General features: G+C 43.8%; 2 protein-coding genes across 2 annotated transcripts; both read right to left on the reverse strand.

The window, feature by feature from the left end:
* Nucleotides 1-5,821: 5,821 nt before the first annotated feature.
* LOC116801698 lies at nucleotides 5,822-6,948 on the reverse strand. The gene has a single exon (XM_032722802.1). The coding sequence runs from the start codon at nucleotides 6,923-6,925 to the stop codon at nucleotides 6,584-6,586; it is 342 nt and encodes a 113-aa protein (XP_032578693.1). The 5' UTR covers nucleotides 6,926-6,948; the 3' UTR covers nucleotides 5,822-6,583.
* Nucleotides 6,933-15,929, reverse strand: LOC6616737 (homeobox protein Hmx). Its single transcript, XM_002041038.2, has 3 exons — nucleotides 14,681-15,929; nucleotides 9,285-9,394; nucleotides 6,933-7,782 (listed from the first exon to the last, which is right to left on the reverse strand). The coding sequence occupies exons 1-3, from the start codon at nucleotides 15,508-15,510 to the stop codon at nucleotides 6,953-6,955; spliced, it is 1,770 nt and encodes a 589-aa protein (XP_002041074.2). The 5' UTR covers nucleotides 15,511-15,929; the 3' UTR covers nucleotides 6,933-6,952.
* Between the last annotated feature and the right edge of the window lie 6,878 nt (nucleotides 15,930-22,807).

The raw sequence follows: 22,807 nt of genomic DNA on the forward strand, positions 1-22,807 counted from the left end.
TTGAAGTTACTTTGTGAATATAAAGTATTTGCTTTCATGCAATGCAAAACCATTTTGTATAGAATAAAATAAAAAGCTGCAAATATGCAAACCTTCCTTTTTTTAATGCAGTGATAAAAATAATAGTAAATAGCTACGATTCTTACCTAATGCCACAAGAACTGGTTAAGTTAGTCTTCAAGGACATTTGAAGCGTTTATCGCTCCATATATCCTGAATGGAACTATGAAGGAGTGGTGTAAGTCTGTTGTTGTGTAATTACACTCCGCATGGAACCCATTTGCCGGACCGCCCCTCAACCCTTGCCAAAGTCAATTCACCGAAATTGTTGAACATGTCGCGTAACCAGTAATTTTCACACCATTTTTCCCCTGCACTCTGCATTTTCCATACGCTTTTGATGTCATTTATTCATTTACAATTTTGCAATTCGGTTTATTCAATGCCCGCGACTGCGATGGGCGGTGACCGAACGTGTGCTTGCGGCGGTTTTGAATAAATATGTAATTCTTTACCCGATTTTCCGAGGGAGGGGATCACTATGGGGTAGCCATTACAGACGTACTGCCATGATACCCACTTGCCGTTAACCAGAAGCGTCAACAAACAGTTGCAACACGCGGCCCAAACGAGTCAACGAGCAAAACTTTGTTCAATTTTTTGCAATTAAAATGTTTCAGCAAAAGAGAGATTGTGCTCGAAGAAAGGGTGTGTGATTGTAATGAATCCAGTAACAAATGGGTTACGTCGAGCTACAGAACCGAAGAGAGATTTAAGGACTTGACAACCTATAAGATAAAAAACTGTACAAACGAAATTCTTAGTTTACGTTGTTAGATACTATGTTCAAAGAAAGAGCTACATGTTGTGTATCAAGATTTAGTTACTTAAAACACGTAAATCATGTAAACGATAAATTCAATTATTAATAATAATATTTTAAAAATATAATATTTTTAATACTAAATATATAGATATTAAATTTTATATATAACATATATTTTAATTGAGTGTATTAAGTTTATTCATATTGTTTAATTTGCCACATGTTTAGCTTGCCAATAAAAGAATTTGACAAACCATGTGATAATAAGTGCTTCTATTTTTTTACAGTGCAGTGGAATGGGTTGAAGCGATATCCGCTGAGCGCTGATTTTGCCGCAGGCTAAATGGCGTTAAATAGCACGTCGATCCGGCGACAATAACAACAGCAGGGGCAAAAGCAGCGGGTCAGGAGGTGAGATTTGAAAAGCGTTTTACAACCATTTTACACACTGTATCCAGGATGCACTGCTCCCGCTCCTGCTTGTGCTCCTGCTTGTGCTCCTGCTTGTGCTCCTGCTTGTGCTCCTGCTTTTGCTTCTGCTTGTGCTCCTGCTACGTCATTGTTGACTTCCTGTTACGCAATGCAGGGACTCGCAATCGTCACGGCCTACATAATTTGTAGGTACACTCTGCATTCAGCAGCAAAACGCAGACACAATGCCGCGGCATCGAATAACCAAACAGCGGAGTACAAATTTTTATTGTTATTCAATTGGATTCGAATTTGGCTGAGAGCGCTTCGTCCTTCGTCCTGCGATTCGTCGAATGAGTGTTTGCCAGTGTGTGACAGTTGACGCCTCACAAAAACAGGACGCTTCCGGTGCGGATTGGAGTGGCTCCGTGGATAGGAGCCGTGTGTAATCCGAGCGGCAAAGTGCACGTAATTAGCCAGCGACTTGCCCCGTTTGCACTTTTCTACTCGATTTGGCCGGGAGTCGGTTGAAATCCGAGCGAGAGACCGGATTCCCGGTAGCCGCCATGCGAGACATTGTTTGTGTTATTGCATTAATTTACAACAATATGTCGCGTAATGAGATGGAATTTGATTATGCCATTGTGAGTGCGATTCGGCGCTGCAATTGGAAACTAATGCCATTCGCTGGGCCGTAAGTGCCTGTGCGCCGTAATTACTAGTTAAACGGCTTAGGCTCATCTTGCACCGCTGAATTTTCCGGAGGTGCTGGGATATTTTGGTCGCTTGCTGCACTAGGAAAAATCATTACGTGCTTTTAGGCAAAAATAATATAATAATTCAGTCAAACTTAAAGGTATTACAAGACAAAAAAGTATTTGTAGTTTTTACAATAAATATAACAATATTTATGTAATTAAGTTATTTATATCTTTTAAATATTCTGACCATTCAATAATAGCTCAATCTTTTCAGTATAACACGCTTAATTTGCAAACCGTTTAATATTATTTATAAGAACCCTTTAGCTTGAACTTTTTGAACTTTTTTATTTCAATAACTTATTTAGTATGATTTATTTGATTTAAAAGTTTATCTTTGAGGAATTACAGCATATTGCTGGTCAATAAAAAGTGAAACAAAATAGTAATGACAACTTGGAACTGATATTGCTGTTCCTAGCATTCCGCCTGCCATTTAGGACCATAAAACATTCGCAACTACACAACTGTCATTTGATTAAATCACCTCAATCGCAAATAAAAGCGGCACTACAATAAAAAAGACGCAACGCTGATGAGCCTATTATGGTGACAGGAATTGCAGGCAGGGAAGTTGCAGGGAAGTCACCCCCTCAAAAACTACGCACTCGCAACTGGTAAAAAATAAAGTCCATAAAAAAAGGGACATCGCGATGAGCAAAAATTGCCCACATTTGCGGGCTGACCAGCGGCCGTAACGACAGAAACAGTAAAGGAAACGGGAACAGGATATAGGGAGCAAGGATAATGCGAGGACACTGGCAGCAACCACAACAGCAGGCGCCGAGTGGGAAATAAAAATAAATGTGCTAAATGGATAATAAAGTACAAAGAGCGACAGGCATAATGTCCAAACTGACACTCCACAGCAAACGGCAAAAAGCGAGCCACAAAAAGGACATCCTTGTGTGTGCGAGTCCTTTTTTTAAGCGTAATTTAACTGTTGTGGCCATTGTACTTAATTGAACTGTCAACAAAAATAGATAAACATAATGGCTAGTGAGGCAGAAAACATGTCGAGGCAAACCCATTGGCCAATTCCATTTATGCGAGTCCTTAGAGCTGTCAAAAAGTTGCCCAACCATTTCCAGGACCATAAAAAACTGCGCTATTTGATGGTAGTACCATATAATAAACTGGACACGTAAATATAACAATAGTAAGCTAGCAAAAAATATTGAATATATTTGAACATGAATCTGATGTCTTTTAGGAATAATCAGAAAGAAAGGGTATGTTTAAAAGTTGTAATAATACTTTAAGCAAGTTTTTAAAAAATTGTCCCACACACTATTTTAGAACCATATCCATACTTTTAATTATTATATGCTAGTCATATTTGTCTATTACATATTTGTTACTTGGTATTCCCATGAAGTCCTTACACAAATATACATACAAATCGGATAGAGTGGAATCTGTGAGCCAAGTTGCGCCACTTCATGCCCCAAAAGGCTGCAATTAAAATAAGTACCCAGCCGCTTGGCTTTGGCAAATGGTGCACCACCACGCCCACTCTCACACCCACACCCACACACACACATACCCACAACCACTCCCAGGACCCGAAAACTGTGAGATATATGTATGTACTATATGGTATATAAGCACATTGTGTTCGCAAGCTAATTAAGAAATTACTGCAGGCAAAAAAGCGTCTGCCAAAAGCGCCAGTACCACCCGCCCTCGAAATTGGCCACCATTCTCGTTTTTGGGCGCCTTCTATTTGCAAAAAATCACTTCACATATGAGAACGAAAAATAAAATTTACAAAAAACCAAAAAAGAAGAACAAGTGTAGGAAGTATAAAATGAATCGAATTTCAGTTAGCCTGCAATATTAATATACAATACATAACACATAATTCTTGTGGTTTTAAGTCAAGAAAATTATATATTTTCCATTATTAACACATTATTAACATTGGGTTTCATATGTCTAGATATCCATATCTTAGTCGTTTAGCCATCATGGCATATTTACCTTTCACTACCCTGCAAAATAAGAGCGATCTCATAATCCAGCCAGCCACTGCCACTCCCACTGACTCCCCAAATCCGCCCAAACAATTCACTTTACATATGAGCAAACGTGGCCCAGAAGGACGAAAAAGCCAAGCTGCATTCATGGAGAGCAGCAGCAGCAGCCAAAAAGCAGCCAACCAAAGTGCTCCTTGTCTGGGGGCAGGCAATTTTTATAATTTCGCTACAATTTCGAGGCATTTTATGAGATGAATTGAAATATTTTTTCTCCGCTCTGCTCCTTTTTCGGGGCACATTTCGCATTCAGCCAAGGTAAGCCAAATCCATTCATGCGCTTAAATAAAATGCTCAAGCACTTGACTGCATCCATACAAAAATGTTGCGAGTAGCATCCGATGGCAGGAGTTTGGCCGAATAAAAGGTTGCCTAATTTGTTCAGTTGGATTGCACACGGCTTGAAAAAAATAAAAACCAGCTGGAATAGCAAGGATGAACCCCTTTTTTGGGCTTTTAACTGAAAGCCAAATGGACAATGCCACGATGGTCCCATTGTGGCGAAATTCATTTTGAGGACGCAAACGGAAAGCCTAATCCCCGAGAGCAGCTTTATGCGCTTTGATTACACAATTCTCCGAGATGACAGAGCATTGGCAATCCTTAAAGTGCTGCTGCCAAATCCGAAATCCGAAAGCCAAAATCCGAAATACGGCCTTCAGCGGTTTACCGACCGGATGAAATACAAGCCAATAAACAAACGATTGGCTGCAAATTAAGCGCATCAAACAGTCATACGTACATTTATTCGTACAATAAAAACATTTTAACGCCTTCCATTTATGGGCAGTCGTGTGAAATGCAACACTCCACACAATCGCCTATAATTATGCATCCAGATATACTGATTTATAAGTGCAAAACATATACATATATACTGATATACCACTGAATCACAGTTATGGCGGCGTATGGTAATTCAAACTCGCCGCCGCCGTTTGTTAGGCATAGCGAAAAAAGGCATTTTATGCATTTTTATTGCCATTTATTTGCGCGCCGCACAATTCGCAATTTATTTTTGCAATTTAACACGCGATGCGAAAGCGCCGTGAAAGCGAACGAAACTGGTAACTGGTAGCTGGTAGCTGGTATCTGGTAACTGGAAACTGAAAACGGCCCAAAGGACCCAGAGGGCCAGGAAATGGGGGCTCGACGCGACTAAATTGCAACAAACTGCACAATAAATGGCAACTTAAAACGCCTGCAATGCGAGCAAAAACAAATAAACAAACAAAAAGCGCCAACATGCATTGCAGCAATTGTGGCAAAAGCTGTTCTTCTCTGTTTTCCGGCATTGTTGTAAAAGGATTTACAAGCACACGTATCTATATATCGCATATACGGGTTTATTTGAGTTGGCAATTAAACGCAAATAAGCGCTTGCCGTCGCTTTCAGGCAAAAGTGGGCGCAGTGGGCGGGATAAATCCGCATGGAAAAACATTTGTATCAAATGCCAGCAAATTGCCACACATCGCATAGATACACGAGCATGAATCCTGGGCGGGCACAAGATTCGTTGCAAGGACAATGAATGTGGACAGATGCGCGCAAAGGTCGACTGCGTCCGCACAAAGGGATTGGGATCAGTTTAGAACAGGAAGTAGATGAGTGTTTAAATGTATAAAAAACATAGTATTCAATGTAGTATCTTATACCACTTACGATATCAATCTGAAGGATACCATTAAAGGTATCTAAAGTACCTTAAAGCGTGAATCTCCCTCAGAGCAATAAAAATGCATTTCGATGTTATTTGTTTATATAATTTATTAATATGTTTATATATAGTTTGTTATTTGTATATTTATACGCATTTCATTTCATCTCATGTGAATGTGTGTGCACGCTAATGAGTTTGGTTTGGTTTCAGTTGAAGTTTGGATTACGTTAGCATTCGATTAAAAATATAAATAATTTAACTAATTATTTGGTAATTGCTTGACACACAGCTTACGAATAGCACTAGACTAACAATAATTGCCCAAATCGCCCAAAGGGACCAAATCGGCTTAGCATATCGAACTTAGCCTACACTTGACCAGCAATTTAAAGATTCAAAAGCAAAAACAAAAACGACACGATGAGCCAAGCGCCCCACACAATCCGCTTGTGATCGGCATATATATATATATATATCTATATATATGTATGTATGTATTGTATGTACACATGGTGTGGGGTTATTTTTAAAAGCCTAAACTTATTGAGCAAGAGACATTCAAATGTACAAGGAGCTTGAGTTGTTCGTATTTACAGGGGATTATTTTAGGAACAAACTATCATAATAACTTGAAACCAATTGATGTGGTCCGGCACGGAGTGTTGAAACACTATCTAAATGAGATTTCTGATATGGAAATTTCTCAATTCTGGAATGTAAGATATTGGAATTCTGTCGAATTTTCAAAACTTTTCAGCGTTTTCAAACACAGTTTCTATTACATGACCCCAATCGCGTTGCATTCATTATATTTTCCATTTGTGAAAAACTTAAGCATACAACGTGGGAAGGACTTCTCCTCCGTGCATCCACTTGGCTGGATTGGGCTCAGTAGGCCTTCTGGTTGCCGGACTTGTCCACAGGCGGAGCAGCTAGCTCCTTGTGCTGGCCAGCACTCTCCTTGCTTTCCAGGCAAAGGCTGCTCTTCGGTGACGTGGCCGATGGAACTGGCGAGGCGGACTCCTGCTCCTCGTCCGCCTCCACATCGATGGCGGCATCCTCGTCGTCCATCATGTGGCTGCGCTCATGCTCCGAGTCGGAGTCCATGTCCGCCTCCGTCAGCTGCTCGCAGCCCAGGAAGGAGCGTTGTTGCATGTGGAGCGGCGCCGGCGGCGGTGGCTGCGGATGGGGCGGATGGGCCATGGAATTGGGCGGCTTCAGCAGCGACATGGGCGCCGTCGCCAGGCACCCCACTCCCTATACCAGCGACGAGAGCGGGGGTCGCGGGGGGCTGGTGTTGCGTGCGGCCGCATAGTACTGCATGGGGTGGTGATGTGGCGGCGGCGGTGGCACAAATCCGGCCGTGGTGCCATCGTGGTAGAGCACCGGCACACGCACCAATCTCTGTGCCGCATGCGCCATGTTGGCCATATTGGCCGCCTCCAGTTCGGCGGCCAGCTGGCGTTTCCACTTATTGCGGCGATTCTGGAACCAAATCTTCACTTGCGTCTCGGTCAGACGGAGCGAGGCGGCTAGACCCGCTCGTTCCGAGGAGCTGAGGTAGCGCTTCAGATCGAACGTGGACTCCAGCTGGAAGACCTGGGCGCGCGAGAACACAGTCCTGGTTTTCTTCTTTCTCTTCGAGTTGCCATCGCCATGTGGCGAGGAGCTGTCGGAGGGTCCATCCGTACCATCATCCTCCTCGATGATCTCCTCGCCCTCCTCGTCGGATTCGTTGGAGCTGCTGGGCAGCAAGTATCCGCCATGTGAGCCGGTCAGATGCGGATGCGGATGGTGGGCCAGACTGCTGCCGCCTCCGCTGCTGCTGCTGCTGGTGGGCGTGGTGGGCTGGTGAGGCTGCTGCTGCTGTGGATGCTGTTGCTGCTGTGGATGCTGTTGGTGCTGCTGCTGTTGTTGCTGCTGCTGTTGCGAGCCGAGTGGGTGGTACAGGGGGTGCAGTGGGTGGTGCGAGGGCGATTTGCTGGCCTGGTTCGAGCTGGCAGTGGTGTTGCTGTTGTTATTGTTGTTGTTCGGGCTCATGGAAGTGGGCGATGGCGGATTCTCGGTCGTGTTCGTCGAGGAGCTGTCTGCAAGTAGAGAGAGAGAGAGAGAGGGAGCGTGAGAACGAGAAGCGTGTGAGAGGTGACCGTTAGAAGAGAGCGAGCGTGGCGGAGAGCGGCTCAAATTGTGTTAGTTGATTTGTCAGTCGCTGTGGGTGGCGGTGTGCCGGGTGGTTTTGGGGTGGTTCCTCCTAAGGGTTGCTACTACTCCAAGATACCCCGTATCTGTGTATCTGTGCATCTGTGTATCCATGTGCAGAGATTTAAGCTGCAACACTTAACCTCACACTTGTCGCCCCAGCGTTTTTATTTCTTGTGTCATTCGTGATTGCTGTGGGTTCCTAAAGCGCAGACGCCAAGAGTATATGTGTGTGCCTTAATATCTATACGGATGTGTGTATGTATATATATGGTATACCTATGCTCGAACTGATGGTGGTATAATATAGCATAGCAATCCCTGCTCTGTCTGCGCATTAAATTACCATTTAAAATGGCTGTCAGTCAGCTTGGCCGATTTTCTTTTTATCGAAGCTTTTAGTTTTGATCTCATTTGAAAAGTTTAAATTGCCGTAATTTGCCTTGAATGGATTTCGAGCAGAAGAAAAAATTAAATCTCTTAATAGCACGCCGCCAGCAAACTTTAGACCGAAAAACTCAACTAGCTATGAGAAAAGATGAATAGCTGGATAGCTGGATATCTGGATAGTCGGAGTGGCAGCACAAGGTGATGAACTTAAGGCCAATTTACATGAACAAATGCAATTGCAACGACTCTTAATGCCAAAGGGGCCAATTAAACGGGCTTAAACAGCGCTCCCTGATGTTGCCACTGAAATTGCAGTTGCACTTGCAGTTGCAGTTGCAATTACACTCGCTCTGCTGCGAAACATGTCAAACGCTTTGTCCGTAACTCGATACTCGATTACAAATTGCAATTAATTGCAAATGACGATTAAAGCAGTCGTCTCGCTTGTCTTCCATTTCAAGCCATTTCGTGTGTGGGTGAGCTTAAGACATTTGCATTGTCTGCTTCTGGGGCGAAATTCTTTGAGGCATTAGGCGCTGCCAGCGAAACTAAGCAACTTAACTTTAAGTCGAACGCATCGGAATTCCGCAACACTCACAGAAAACTCTCTAATATAACATTCACTAATGCCTAAACCCCATAAAGAAATACTAAATGGGCTCATCTGTATATGATATAGTTTCAAAATAATTTATATTGAAAGACTTTTGCAACGGTTTCCTATAGATCTGTTATGCAATTTTCATAATAATACATTTTCTAATATATTCTTGTACTTATATCATGAGATGCCTTTCTTTAAGCAGCCCATATTTCTTTTTGAGTGTACTGTGAGGAATGCCTGATACATCACATTCCTGGCGAAATAAAAAGGCGGATGCAACACGGCTGCTAAGCCGCTGTGGCATGTGCCCTGTGCAGTCGGCTCAGTTCGGTTCGGTTGTCTTAATTTGCAATGGGAAACGGCGGTAACTCCGCTGGCCGATTTTAATCAACTTACCATGAGTGGGACTGTGGAAGGGCAGTCGCTGGGGGGCCCAGGGCCATCCGGGCGGACACAGGGCGGCATAGCGACCGGCTAACGCTCCCCACTGCGATATGAAACCCAATCTGCAAGGAGAGAGAAGCGAAAATATTGGTTAATAACGCCATCAATTATGCATTCTGATGATTGCCCGAAAATCAAGACGTGAAGAAGGCCCCATTCCGCTAATGCGGGCCCGAACTTAAGAGGCCATTAGGCATTTACCATTTTTGCCGACGGCCAAAAGTTGTTCAGCCTAAGAAAGTTGAAGCATCAAAGTTCACCGGAGGGAAAAGCGAGGGAAAATCAAGGAGGCTGGCGACCCTTAACAACCCCATAACTGACAACAGCTGTTAAGAATTTGGCCCACTCAACCCTGCCTGTACCGTATATATATGTATAAATACACACTGTAAAAAAATAATGACCTACTAATTATAAAGTATTTTTAATGTACCAACATTTTCTTAAATGAATTATCCAAATAATATCCCTCAGTTTTAAATTGTTACATATACTATTAATATTTGTATACTTCTTAATTTACATACTTTCAACGAATCGCTTCTACTTTTTTTTTCTCTCTGTGCAACTTAACTTACTGGCTTAAAAGCATCTTTATAAATACATTTTATTTATTTATGCTGCCAAGGCGAAACACTTTTCCTTATAATGTGTTCTATATTCGCATTTGGGAGCGTTAGTTGGGTGGGATTTTCCAGTTCGTTTTTTTTTTGCGACTGGTGAAATCGCGGCGAATGTAATTGGCCAAAGTTGCCCATGTCCCCCGATTGTGATTGATTCATTTTGTTTACCGACTCTTAAGCTTCCCACGCACCCACTGAACTTTGGTGTTAAATGTAAGCCGCACGAAATGCATTCTCACCGTTCTAAAATGCCAATTTGTAGCATATGGTGATGCATGGAATGGTATTCTATAGTGCCTACCCCTTGAGCTCGTTTTGCTTTCGCATTTCGCTTTCACCGGGCGGTTGGACTAAGCTCTACCCCCCGACAAACTTTGACCCTTTTGACAGGTGACCCGTGCTCGGACTGTGATTTCTTTTTTTTTCGAGGGTGCAACTGCAACCGAACCTCAGACAGAAAAGGCAGAATGTGTGTGTGTGACATTAACATTTAGTTGACCTCTTTCGCTGCGGCCAAGGGTGCATCAGGTGTGGAAATCAATAGCCAGGTGGGCGATAGCCACAGTCGCTCTCTTTGCAGCGATTCCCACTTCCATTTTCACTTGCCAGCAGTAATGATTTTCAATTAAGTTTACTTTCAGCCCGGACTGGCGAATTATGAGGAGGAGCCTTCAGGGGCTTCCCCAAGTCGCCAGCTCAAATCACTTCTAATGGGCTTCATGTTTACAGCGGCAATTGAGAGAAAGCCGCTTTGGCTTTCGGCTAGTTTCGACCCACCCAGAAGCCAGAACCCAAACAGCCGCAGAAACTCGAAAATAGAAGGAAGTCCTCTCAAGTTACGAGCACGTCGAGAAAAATCGAACTGAATCTGAACTATTTTGGCTTTAAATCTGTGATTTTATAAGAACAAGAGCATGGTCACCAATAAAAAATTGTTTGGAAAGATGAAAGGGAAGTTAACTTAGTTGCACTAGACTTTACTAGAATATATTTATAATATTATGGTACGTTCTGAACTAGGGACTACAACAAATTCCTTCCATTTTCTCGGAAAAGATGGAGGCAAAAAAAAGGACAAAAGAAATTACCAAAATTACTGGGGCTAATTTGTGCGATGTTGGTCGCCATGAAGAATCAAAACAAAAGCTTGTAGCTATTTGCTCGGCTAATTACGCAAATCAAGAGCTCGACGCGCTGTTAATGAAATAAGTACTGAATAAATTTGCCCACGGCAAACCGCGGACAGCTGGGTATTCATTTCCACGACCATTTGCATTGGTGTCATGCTGCGGCGGAAGCGGACGGCCATGTTTTTAGAAGTGGGTGCGGTGCTCCGGGTCACTCCTGCTCCCATTTTGGACCCTCGTAGACCTCCAATCAGCCCCGGGCTGTCAAATGTGGTGGATATTTAGGGGGGTTGATGCATTTGTTATTTAGCTTTTAATGAATTGTTTGCGGTTCTCGCTTTGGGCTCCTTTCGCCCCGGCTCACCCATCATAATTCCACGTCTTGGGATCCCTTTGTCCTTGCCATCATAGAGCATGGTAGGCATAGAATGGGCTGTGCAATTGAGTTGTTTAACATGGCGTCAAACATCGGTTTCTGGTTGGCCATGAGTTTCTACTTTGATGTCCCCGAGCCATCTGTGGGGCTTTCTTTGTGTCGAGATCCAAGCGAAAGTTCAAAGTGATGTGAACCGAGCGGCTGGGGTTAAGTTAAGCAACGAGTGGAGTATTAACCAATTCAAATGTTATTACCCGCACTTTTCATACGATTGCCGCATTAGCGAAATTGATTTAAATAAATCTATTTAAATTTGTGTGGCCAAGCGATCTGTGAGCCCTAAAACCGCTTAGGAATCGCTCATGCATGAAAGATTTGCACACGCTAATTGGTCCATCCCGTGCGGGATCTCCCCTTCAAAAATTCCCTACTCCCCTCGCGATACTAGGAATTTATGTTACATTGTTGACATTTAACGGTACGGGTTTTCGAGCCGTTTTCGAGGGGTTCTCGACTTGGCCGCAAAAGTAGGCAAAATATTAAACACTCGAATGGGCAGCGAAGTTTGCTTTTGTCATTAAACGGGATTATTAGCTATAGTCTAGTGCCTGGGGAGCGGCTTAGGCTATGGTGTCCCACTGATCTGAGACGACTAAACAAAGTAACCGAAAATTGTGACATTTGTGAAGAGCATGATATTAGTTTTTCGCTATTATTTCATCTTTTGTCGATTTGCCACCATGGGAAGCCCCGCCAAATGACACGTGACCGGCGAATCCGAGAGAAGGGGCAAAGTCAAGCCGCAGACTCGGATTGGATGCATCTGATGGTCTGCAGAATATGTTTTGATTAAATTGCGACCATAGAAGTTCCCACCACAACATCGCGATAAGGAATCAAAGGCATTTCACCACTAAACACTAATCCCCTCAGCGCCGAAAATCAGTTGCAGATGAAGAGATATGTTATGGGATTGGTTAGGTCCTCAATTGCCACTGCGATTGCAATTGGATTGTAATTACTTTATGTATACCTTTCTCTGTATGTGTGTGTGTGTAATTATAATGTCATAGTCTGCTTTTTGCGTCATCCTGGGAGAAAAGGACAATGCAGGAGCACCCTTTCCGTTCGCCATTGCCCATTGTTTCCAGTCCACTCACAAGCATATCGGGTTACACCTCTTCAATGGTTTTTTCCTGCTATCTGGCTCCGCAACTTTTTCGAATCCCGCGCTCGTCCGACTGAATCGTAATTAAGTACAGGCTGCAGGGAAAGCCCAGCGACTAATTAAAAACGTAAGCGCAACTGTCAAAATACGACGAGCTCGTGGAGAAAGTCGGCTCAAACCATTAAACGATCACTCAGCAAAGTTGCTGTGCTCATACTCGTATTCATATCCCCCCGGCATTAATCATTCCGCCCGATGATGATCAACTGATAAGCCAGTCACATAGGCAGCCACACGTCAGCTGGGCAAGCGCCAAGCAGCAGGAGGCGACACTTCGTCCAGGACGAGGTCCTTAATTGGGGTAACCACGCACGGGCCACAGTCCAGTGGACTGGGACAGTAGCGACCCTCGGCTACAGAACCTGACTTCCCTTATCGAGACGATCAGCGACGCGGGCACGCGTAAATGAAATGAAAATGATCGTTATTAAAAAGTTCGGGGACCAAAAACGTCTGGGGGAGTCCCCCACCCCCTCGCGTAAAATAAAAGTGCAACTTATAAATTCTCTTGGTTGTTTTTCTTTTTTTAATTCAACACATGCGTTAATCGAGCTGCCTGGAAATTCGATCGCTCACTCAAAAAGCCGGCTAAGTGGGGTTAATATGCCAGCGTTTATGATATGAATGAAATGAATAAAAAAACGCATGTGCACTGAGATAAAATAAATTGATTCAATGGAATATGTTCCAAGAGAAATAGGCTATTAATGATTAGTACCTAAATAAATATAGAATTATGTAGACAAATGTAGAGTACTATTCTTCACTATTAAGTTTTGCAAAATTGTAAAAATATTAATTCTAACTTATTTAATTTCCAGTGCACATTGTGTATCAATAAGTTGCATTCGCACAACAAACAGCTGTAGGAACGTACCAGTTTTTGTGGGTCAGTTTGGAGGGACTGAGGGTTCATTCATTCGAAAGGACCGCGTTTTGCATACGATACTGGAGCATTGTCAGTCCGTCAATCAGCCGGACAGTCGGTTACATTCATTCCCGAAGCGGTGCATTGAATTTCATCTGACAAATGTTATGTAACTCGATAGTCTGGCCAAATTGCAGGGCAAAAATGGTTTAGACCGTCGAATTGGGCCCTTTTCTGCATACATTCGAGGTCAGTAACTAAAAACTGTTCCATTGGATTTGCTTTATCTGTCTGGCATCTGGAATCTGGAATCGGTAGATCCTCGGAGCACAATGGCATGGTACTTTAGCCATTTGCATCTTCACCCACTTAATGTCTCGTGTAACGTTTGCCCAACAATTTTCGGTTATCGACCATCTCCCGGCTACCATCTCAGTCCTTCTGCATCCCATTTCTCCTCTTTGTGCACTTCCTGCGAAGAGATTTGTGTCACCTTGCCTTGTCTTCCCCTAGGACGATTATACAAAATTGGCCAACCCGAGGACGAACAAGTGGAATGGCAGCCTCTTTGGGCATTTGGCTGATTGAGGGAAGGCTTGACTTTTTGGTTTCAGTTCGCCTGCGAACGTCCTAATCTGGGTCGCCTACACTGAACAATAAATGGGTACGGTTTGCACTTAAGACGAGTGGTTTTTATTATTACAAAAAAGGTAACTAATGGGAGAGCCTTTGGCATATAAAATTATATCCACTTAATATCAGTAATTATAGGATTGAAATTATAATGCAGGCCCTTAAAAAGTGATATTTTTAGAACGAGGTCTTAGTTCTTTTTGGTAAATATTTAAGAATTTTTGAATATCTTGCGGATCAAAATTAGGTGGGATAGCTAAATATCGCCAAAAGTAACTAATAATATATGAGTCCATTATGTGGATTAAATTGTTAAAATGATTTAAAAATCCAACGCAAAGTAAAAAGTTGATTACATTTAAGTAACTAACACCTAAGATTTTTAGATATAAACCGACTTCATATTTACAAGATTAATCACATTTAAAATGGGTAGCCCTCTGGTTTGATTCGAGTCATATAACCAATGCAAATCTGGAGTGTTTTTATTTACCTGGACAGCATGGCCGCATCCTGTGGACCGCCGGCTCCTGGTTGCGGCAACTGCGGGATCGGGGTGATGAGTCCGGCGGCGCCGTTCTTCTTGGCCGGCTCGCTGCGACTCAGGATGCTGGAGATGGAGAAGCTGGTGAATCCGTTGGAGCCGGTGGTGCTCTTGCCGCCGCCGCACCCGCTGCTCCCGTTGCTGTCGTTGCTGTTGTTGCTCAGGTTGGCCGCTGCCACCGCTGCTGCTGCCGCTGCTGCGGCCGCCGAGGCGCAAGTGTTGTTGTGATTGAGGGCCTTACTATTGTTGTTGTTCAGACTGTGTCCCTGCACCTCATCGCCGCCATTCCGCTCCGGACTCTTCATCGGCGGACTCAGGCGCTCTACATGCGACTGCTGGTGCTGCTGCTGCACCTGCAACTGTTGCTGCTGCTGCTGGCCGGTGGGCGTGAGGGCGTGCTGCAGCAGGGCGGGATGTGTGGCCCCGTGGGCGGGATGCAAGTGGCCAAAGGTGTGGAGCGCGTGATGCAGCGCCACCGGATGGCCGCCCAGGCTGCTCAGGTGGTGCTGCAGGTGATGGTGCAACACCGCCGGCGGTACAGCGCCTCCGCTGGGACTGTGATGGAAGTGATTGCCGCCCGAGGCGGACGTTGTGGGCGTGCCGGCGGCCGTGTTGGGCGTATTGGAGCGATGGGTGGGCGTGGCCGGAGGCGAACTGCCGTCGGCGGAGCGGGCCGGCGAGCGGGCCAGCAGCGGACTGTCGCGGGCAGCGGCGCCCAAAGGACTCGGCTCCGGACTGGACACCACACTGATGTCAACTTCGGCCTCGGAGGAAGACATGGCTTTAGATTTTTGCTTAGGTTTGCAGTTCAAATGTTTAATTCAGCACTCTTGTTCTTTAACTTGCACTTGTGTTTGTTTTTCTTGTTTATATATATTTGCTAGGAAAATAGAAAATTTTCCAAACCTTGTACACTTTAGTCGTGGCACGAAATACTCGTTAAGGGAAAACGCCGAGCGCTACCGTTGGGAAAAACACGTCTGCACCGTTTGATCAACGTTTCGCATTTGAATTTAAATGCGGCTGTTAACAGACGCACAAGTCCTGAGTTCTGTGTTCTGAGTCCTTCGTCCTTTCTGTCTCTGTATGTATGCGAGTGTTTGTGTGTGTCTCCGTGTGCATGTGTGTGTGTGCTTGTGTTTGTGTGTGGCAAAGCGATCGTTTAGTGTTTTTATTGTTTCAGTCTCTGGATTTTTAACCCCCGGTCTCGTGTCCGGAGAGCGTGGAACTGAAACTGAGACTGAGGTGGTTGGCTGGCAGCCCTGCAAATTCTTTTGGTCTTTGCGCTAAATGGTTTTCCGCACTCACACACACACTTGCGTATTTGCTACCCCTCCTGGGAGGGTGTGTCCCACTCTCTCTCTATCGCTCGCGCTGTCCCTCTCTTTCACCGCCTGGTGGCCCACCCTTTCGGTCGCTCTTTTCCATTCCATTTGCAGTTCGGAATTTCTTTTCGTTTATTTCGACAATTGCACGGCAACCGCATCGATAGACACTTTTCGCATTTTCCTCTTTTACTATTTTTTCTCTGCGGTGCTGGTGGAGTGAGCTTTGGTTGTCCTCCCCCCGAATGGGAAACACTTGGCATTTGGAACGCGTCTAAAGTGGGGGCGCACTCGGCTCGACTCGAATCGCTTCGCTCGGCTGGTGTCTATTGAAATGCCAATATAAAATCAATCAATTGCCACCTAACAGGGGTCAAGTGTTGCTCTGTGGCGCCATTGAAATTTCCCAGCCAGCCAGATGCAAACTTTTTCGACCAGAAAAGTGTTTGCCGAAAATGCACCAGTCGATTGCAACTTTGCGGTTAGCAGATTGAGCGGTGAAAGTTCCAACTAATGGACTTCGGTGAGATAGTTAAATCATTGAATTGCTAAAATATTGAAAAAAATAAACAGACAACTAATAAATTATGCAAAGGAAAAGTAAAAGGGGTTTTACCAAATGTCCAAAAAATGAAAAGTATTTATTACGCTTCTAAAAGGTGAGCGCAACGTTTATCGAAATGCCATATACTTAAAAAATCAAATTAAACATTTTCAACATATAGTATATTGACTTTATTGCATTATATTTTAGTAATTATAAATATGTTATCATATGTTTTGTTTAGTATCGTGCACTAAAATGCATTACCGTTTCTTGATTTATTTGGATTCTCTGAGCTTTCTACCTTATAGCATGTTCCATTCCACAGAGTTCCGTTCCCCAAAGAGAAAACCTCCCCCAAAAAGCGAACAGGCGGCCATTTTTGCAAAGGAGCACTGCAAACTTTGCAGAAAAAGAGCGGGTGAACGCAAGAGAGAGGGAGAGAGAGAGAAAGAGAGAGAGGGCAAATTGAATTTTTAAATGCTTTCGCTTTTTATGAGACAACCACGAGGCATTCAAAGAGTGTTGCAAACGATTTGCTCAAAACAAAACAAACATTATGCGAGTCAATTACCCGTCGAAAGAGAGAGACGGCGAGACCGGAGAGAGCACTCTCTTTGGGGGCGTGGCCAGCGGAGGGCCAATGGGGTGACAGCTCCTCGAAATGCCGGAGAACGCTTTTCAGCGACGGGAAAAGCGAGCATAAAAAACACAACCAAACAAATGGGTAACAAACATTTGCAGCTCAGACAGCGACGCCGAAATATGCGTAGAAATTCATGCGCAATTACATTTATCCTGTTTAGAAGATTGCTTTTGCCAAAGTGCGTCTCCACGTGCTGAGGGCAAGGCGCCACCGTCCGCCCAGCACCCCCATCTGCCACCCATCACCTCCACATTTTCCCTTGGAGGAGCTGTGCATGTGTGTGTGTGTGTGTTGGCGGAGCCATCACCTGCGTCCGTAACACATTTTTCCGTAATTTCCCTCTGTGCATTGCTTGTTTTTGATTCGTTTTCGTGTAAGACTTTAGAGTGGGATTGGGGGTGTATAAAAAATAAATCCAATGGGGGATGGGTCTTTTCCGGGGAACAATGGAGTGGGGAATTGGAAGAATTCCGGCCACCTCGACGGTTTCAGAAATAGTGACACTTAGGCGCTGCCCCATTTCCATTTCAATCTCAATTCACAAATGGAAATTGCGTTCACTCAGCAACTCCAGATGATTTCATTTGTGTTTCGCTCTGTTCTCGAGGAAATTTCAGCTCGGATTTGATTGCGCTCATTTGGGAAAATTGGAAATGCCATCAAAGAGGTTAACTAAAGGTTACACTGAAAAGTAAAGATTTTAAGGCATTTAAGGATCACATAAAAATATTCTTTATTTTAAAAAGTCTGTTGTACATTATACATTATTTTAGAAGAATTAAGAGAAATGTTAGAGCTTACCTGGAAGAATATTATAGCACATTAGTATAGGAATCTATTATAATTCAAATACATATCGTAGGAAATCCTTTTGCCTGTGCAGTTTAAAGGACGAACTGAGAGGAACACTCCCATTAATCTCAATGCCTGACCGCTGGCCAAGGCAAGCCACAAAAATTTGGAAAAGCTCCTTTGCTTGGGAACATTTAAAAGAAATAACAAACTGTTCAACTGTCGGACAAAACGATTTCTACAACAAATTGCACTGCAATAAAAGAGCTAAAGCTGCAATGGAAAGAGATGGGTAGAACGGGAGAAAGAGAGAGCGAGAGAGAGAAGGAGAAAGACAGGAGCCTCTGGCACACACTGCCTGTGTGTGTGTGTGAGTGAGTGAAAGGAGATGACAGGAGAGGGTGGCTGAGAAGGAGGTCTAATTGACGTACGAGCAAAGTGGGAGTTGCAATTTTCATTGACTCCACTTTAGGATGCACACACACACAAACACACAGACAGACAGACACTCAGCAAAGTTTGCAATGCGAAAGAGAGGGGAATAGGGGCAGTGAAAGAGAGGGCAAGCAAGCTGGGCTTAGCTTGCTCGACTTAACTGCAATTAATTTGGCAATTGAAGGTAGTCGAACAAAAACTAACATTATTCCTGCTAAATTCCCGAGACACACTCCATTTCAATTTCGGAATTTTCCGAATTTCGATTTTCCAACTCACACACAAACACATTAGGCAAATGGAGAATGCTTTTGTCCGTCCGTCTGTTGTAGCATTTTGTATAATAGGCAGAAAGCATGGCAAAACAATAAACGTGCAGAACGTGAAATGGAATGGTTAAAAGCAAATGGAGTTGTAGTTCCCATCCGTGGGCAGAAACCCCCATAAATATGTACATATATATGTTTGTATGTATGTATCATGGCATAGCAAAGTTGGGTTGACCAGACCACCCATCACATCATTATCATCGTTTCGGCTATTTGCGGCTATTAGTCAGCCAAATTTGTGTGACGCGCTTTCCTTCGCTTTTGGGGGCTTGGCTTTTGTCTTCTTTCAGAATGCAAACAATGGCGGGAATGAATGTATAAAGGACCACACGCAAGCCCCCCAAAACCCATCGATCCACCCTTGCACACCCCCAATTTCCACCGAAAAGCAACCCATCCAACCCCACAGTGCTCGTAAATAACGCTTTAGACTTTGATTTAAATAAATTGTATTGCGAAAGGTAATATTTTATGATTTCAACAGTTGAACAGTTTTCGTTTTCGTTTCCGTTTATGTCCCGATTTTCTTGTGCGTTACTTATGTGTGTTACCAAGATTCCCACTTCCTACTCCCCTTCCATATATCCTTTTTGCTCCTGCAGATTGAGTGCCTTTCTGGAGAGTATAAATATGAGAATGTTGCACCGAGAGGGTTAGGAATTCGCATTAAATTTGTCGGCTTAACAAAGGCAGATAAAATGTACGTTTTAAAATCTCAAACAATAAAATATACTCAAAAAAAACACAAGCACAATAGATTCCTCTTTGTTTTGCTTGTAAATTTATTGGCAACAATTTCAAGTAACTTGCCATAAAAGCATTTAACTCGTTTAATTACTTTAACTACAATATATATTTTTTGGCTATGCAAAATTGTGAACTGATGCTAATATTCAATATAATTATGTTATCAATTTATATGATAAGGTAGTCAGTTAGAGTAAGACTAAGTAGCGCATAAAATAGAAATGTATTACGAAATTTCCCGCCGGCTCTGCCTCAAATTACTAATTAAACCGGCAAGTGCGGTCCACAATGGCTGAAAGCATTTACGTTTTAATTTTAAACAATTATTTTGTATTATTCACAATCAAGCAAACGCCATCGAGAAGGGCGAACACGGAGCACACAGGCACCGCCAACCGTATAAAATTACCAATTTGCAGCAGCAATCGGATCGAAGGGACGGCAGTGGGGGAACTTGCAGTTAGCATCCCCACAGATGCGAAATGCCGGCCAAATGTGGATAGGGATGTGGATGAGGAAGATACAGTTCGAGTGGCCGAGCGAAGGATACAACGAGCCAGCTACGATTGTCGGGAAACTGAGTCCTTTCGCCGGCTTTATCCTCAATCCCCCGGTAAAATCAATGGCCAAGAAGGAACAACGGTTTTGGCGCATGAATTTGATACCTCTATGTGGCCAGCGCAGCGTTGCAAAATTGACAGCTAAATTATTGGTTTAATTTGTTCAGCATGAGGGGGGCAATAAAAGAACAAAGCAAGTTGTGCCGAGATACAGCGAGGATATCTTATGGAACACAGTGAGTATGAGCATTTCATTACCGGATTATTGGGAACTATGGAAATGGTTTAGAATGACCACCTCCCCTGGAAATATCACGCATACGCAACGTACTCCTCTCAAATTAGCATAAAAGCAAGATGGCTTGACAGCTCACCCTATCAAATTTTAGACAGTAGGTGATCGCTGTGAATGGAAGAACCCTTGTTTCTAGCGATCAGCACCCTTTGTGATTTCCCAACTGAATAATTTGCCGGCAAAAGGATCGCCGAGGACCCCGATCCACTTGAAAGACGATCGCGGATTAATGCGATTAACTTACAGTTGATTTCAGCGCAAGGAACAAACAGCATAATGCGGAACCCTCTGAATGGGCAGATCGTGAATGAAAAGTAAAAGTTTCACATTTAACGGTAGCCTGCCTGTGTCGGCGGCCAAAACAAAGGCGTCGGCAAACATACATACGTAGAAATCGCGCTAAAGTCCTTAATTTCGCTAGGATGCGCACGCACAACAGCCACTCGAACAACAGACAAACCGCCGACGGTACAAAGGGGCCAAATGGAGGCTGAGTCTTAATTATTTTTAAGACGCGGCCAACTCAGCGGGCGGTGGACCGCCCTCGGTGTGGGATTCCACATGTCCTGGCTAAAACAAGCAGTCCTAGCCCGCTCTGCGGTCGCCGTCTTGTAGCTCAATTGGCCCTCAAAGAACTCCCCTCCCTGCACAACACAGTGAATCCTCTCTGCCACTCACTCCAACTGTGGTCTGTGGTCAAAGCGAAATATCAATTTGTCGCCACATCATAAAAAGCAGTGCAATAAAATTACCTCCCCCACGCAAATGTGTACATATACCCCAACGCAGGGGATGCAGCCCCCGTCTATCTCTCTGCCAAATCCCACATTCAATTTCGCACTGCTTTGTGCGCAAAATCCCCAAAGGAATCAGCACGGAGTCCTGGGTGCACTGAAAACGAGGTACTCTCTAAACTTGGTAATCAAAAGAATAATAACAAGTTAGAGATTATGTACTATCATACTTTGAGAGCAACTTAAACACCTGTTTCGAGTATATTGTAAGATACTCCAGTTGTAAGAATAAATGATTAGTTTTTTGGCCAGCTTACTCACAGTTTCTCTCAGTGCATCAGACAAAGCCCCAACCAAGGAGCAAAACAACAAAGAAGAGCAAACACAAGACGGCAGCAGCACACACAAAAAAAGAACAAAGATAAAACGAGAATCACATCGTAAATGGCAAATGCAATTCGCGTATTTTATGACGCGCAGTTTTGATGGCGCAAAAGTGCTACCCATCTATAGAGCCACCTCCATGGCCAAGTCCGCATCCACATCCCCTTCGGTTCCCCCTCACCGCTCTCCGCCCCAAGAAACAATGGAGCTGGTGGCCGAGGATGATAGTGATGTCGGTGGCTTTGTGCGCGTATGGTTGGCCCAAAGTGGGCTGAACAATAATGAGAGACAAGCAAAATAATAAAATAAATAACGAAGAACAATTCAATTATTTTTCGGGGCGATGTTAAAAGCCAGCGCAATCGCGGCACAAAGGGCGGTGGCTCAAACAGCAGTGCTCGCCGTCTTGGCTAATGATGATGCATTATGGCTGGATTTGCGCCGGGTTATTGCCACAATGCCACACTCGAAGCCAAAATACAGCTGATAGACAAGAGAGCCCTAAACTAGAATTCAATTTCAGGCGAAATCTCATTCCCCCAAGGATTCCGGCTAAACTTTGGGCATGAACCGCAGATGTAAACCAATGGAGCAGCCAAATACAGGCTAATTAGATTACCATGGGACCATTAAAAAAATATATGTGACAGAAAAGGAGTTTAAGGACATGCAACAAATACAACAAAGTATTGAAAAGGTAATGTAAGCAGCAATATTTCATGTTATTAGAAATGAAGTCAAATGGTTAAGTAAGTGCGGTTAATAGCGATATTTCTACTAAAAACAGTATCATTTATTTTTAATCTTTAAAATAACTACCACAAGATATGATAATCAATTCAACCCCTAACACTTGGAAACACCAAATATTTACATCGCCACTTTATTGCGAATTTATTGTTGAGTACGCAAAGGCGTAATGATCCTGTTTCCCATACGAATGCAGTTCGAGCAAATCCCGATGGCCACCCTGCATCAATTATCTGGCGAGCCGGGCGCAGCTGGAGGCCACCGGGTTTCCATATCAAATATAGAAAATATGGCCAGGTTTTAATTGAGATCGGATCGGTCCAAACAAAGGCGGTGCTGCGCTGCATGTAAATGCAATTTAATTGTAATCCAATTTGTTGCCAACGCAACGGGCAGCCAAACGAGAAACAGTAGCGGTGATATACCTGGGATAACGGCGTTAGATCGGCTTAAGATATGCGCGATTGCTACTGCCGCTACTGCACCCTTCCCTCCACTGCCCATCCCTCATCCATTTTCCGCTTTTCGCATCCCG

Source organism: Drosophila sechellia, chromosome 3R (assembly GCF_004382195.2).
Source record: "Drosophila sechellia strain sech25 chromosome 3R, ASM438219v1, whole genome shotgun sequence".
Lineage (NCBI taxonomy): Eukaryota > Metazoa > Arthropoda > Insecta > Diptera > Drosophilidae > Drosophila > Drosophila sechellia.